Genomic DNA, 840 nt, shown 5'->3' on the forward strand with positions numbered 1-840 from the left:
CCTATCACCAAAATACTTAAGTTTAGTTTTAGGAGATCTTAACAATTTTGAATCTAAGGGGGATCTAAGATTTCTCAGAGGTACGTATGGTTGGAGTAAGTGTTGAATGTAAAGAGGGACAGAAGACTCAAATACACCAAAGCAGATACGGGCTATTTTATATTCAATTCTAGCCCGGACTGGCAGCCAGTGGAGGATTCGAAGCATGTCCTGTGTATCATCGTAATGAGATTTTCCAAGGACTAACCTAGCCGCACAATTCTGTACTCTCTGGAGCTTGTTTATTTAGTTATTAGGGAGACCAGCGAGCAGTGAATTGCAGTAGTCAAGACGTGACAAGACCAATGCAGAGATAATTATCTTCAAGGTGTTGAAAGGTAAAAACGATCTCATCTGCGATATTCTACGGAGCTCAAAGTACATAATTTTCACATTATTGTTTATATGCTGATCCATAGACAAAGAACTATCCAGAATGACACCTAAATTTTTAGCCTTTTCAGAAATAGAAATATCAGAATCAGATATAGTTAGAGTAGGATTTGAAAATTGGAAATACTTTAATTTTGCTGATTTCCTATCAAAACAACTTCAGTTTTGTCTTCATTCAACAATAGCTTATTTGCAAGCATCCAACTTTAGATGGAGTCACAACAATTTTCTAAATGACAGACAAGAGAGGAGCGAGAGATCATGAGGAGAAGCAGAGTTATATAGCTGCTACTTCAAACATCAGTCGATTTCAAGGAATCTCAACATAAAAAAGTACCTATTATTATCATTTTATTATCATCACCACCATCATCATCATCATCATCATCATCATCAGCATCAGCATCA

General features: G+C 36.3%; 1 protein-coding gene across 1 annotated transcript in view; it reads right to left on the reverse strand.

Annotated features, from left to right (window-relative positions):
• LOC144975549 (myeloperoxidase-like) overlaps positions 1 to 423 on the reverse strand; it is a 29,387-nt gene extending 28,964 nt beyond the window's left edge. The window contains exon 1 of the mRNA XM_078919710.1: positions 303 to 423. Coding sequence (XP_078775836.1) covers positions 303 to 423 — 121 coding nt within the window. The remainder of the gene's footprint in view (positions 1 to 302) is intronic.
• Between the last annotated feature and the right edge of the window lie 417 nt (positions 424 to 840).

The sequence above is a fragment of the Berghia stephanieae genome, chromosome 6 (assembly GCF_034508935.2).
Source record: "Berghia stephanieae isolate SIO BIC M18660-M18661 chromosome 6, UCSD_Bste_1.3, whole genome shotgun sequence".
In the NCBI taxonomy this organism is placed as follows: Eukaryota; Metazoa; Mollusca; class Gastropoda; order Nudibranchia; family Aeolidiidae; genus Berghia; species Berghia stephanieae.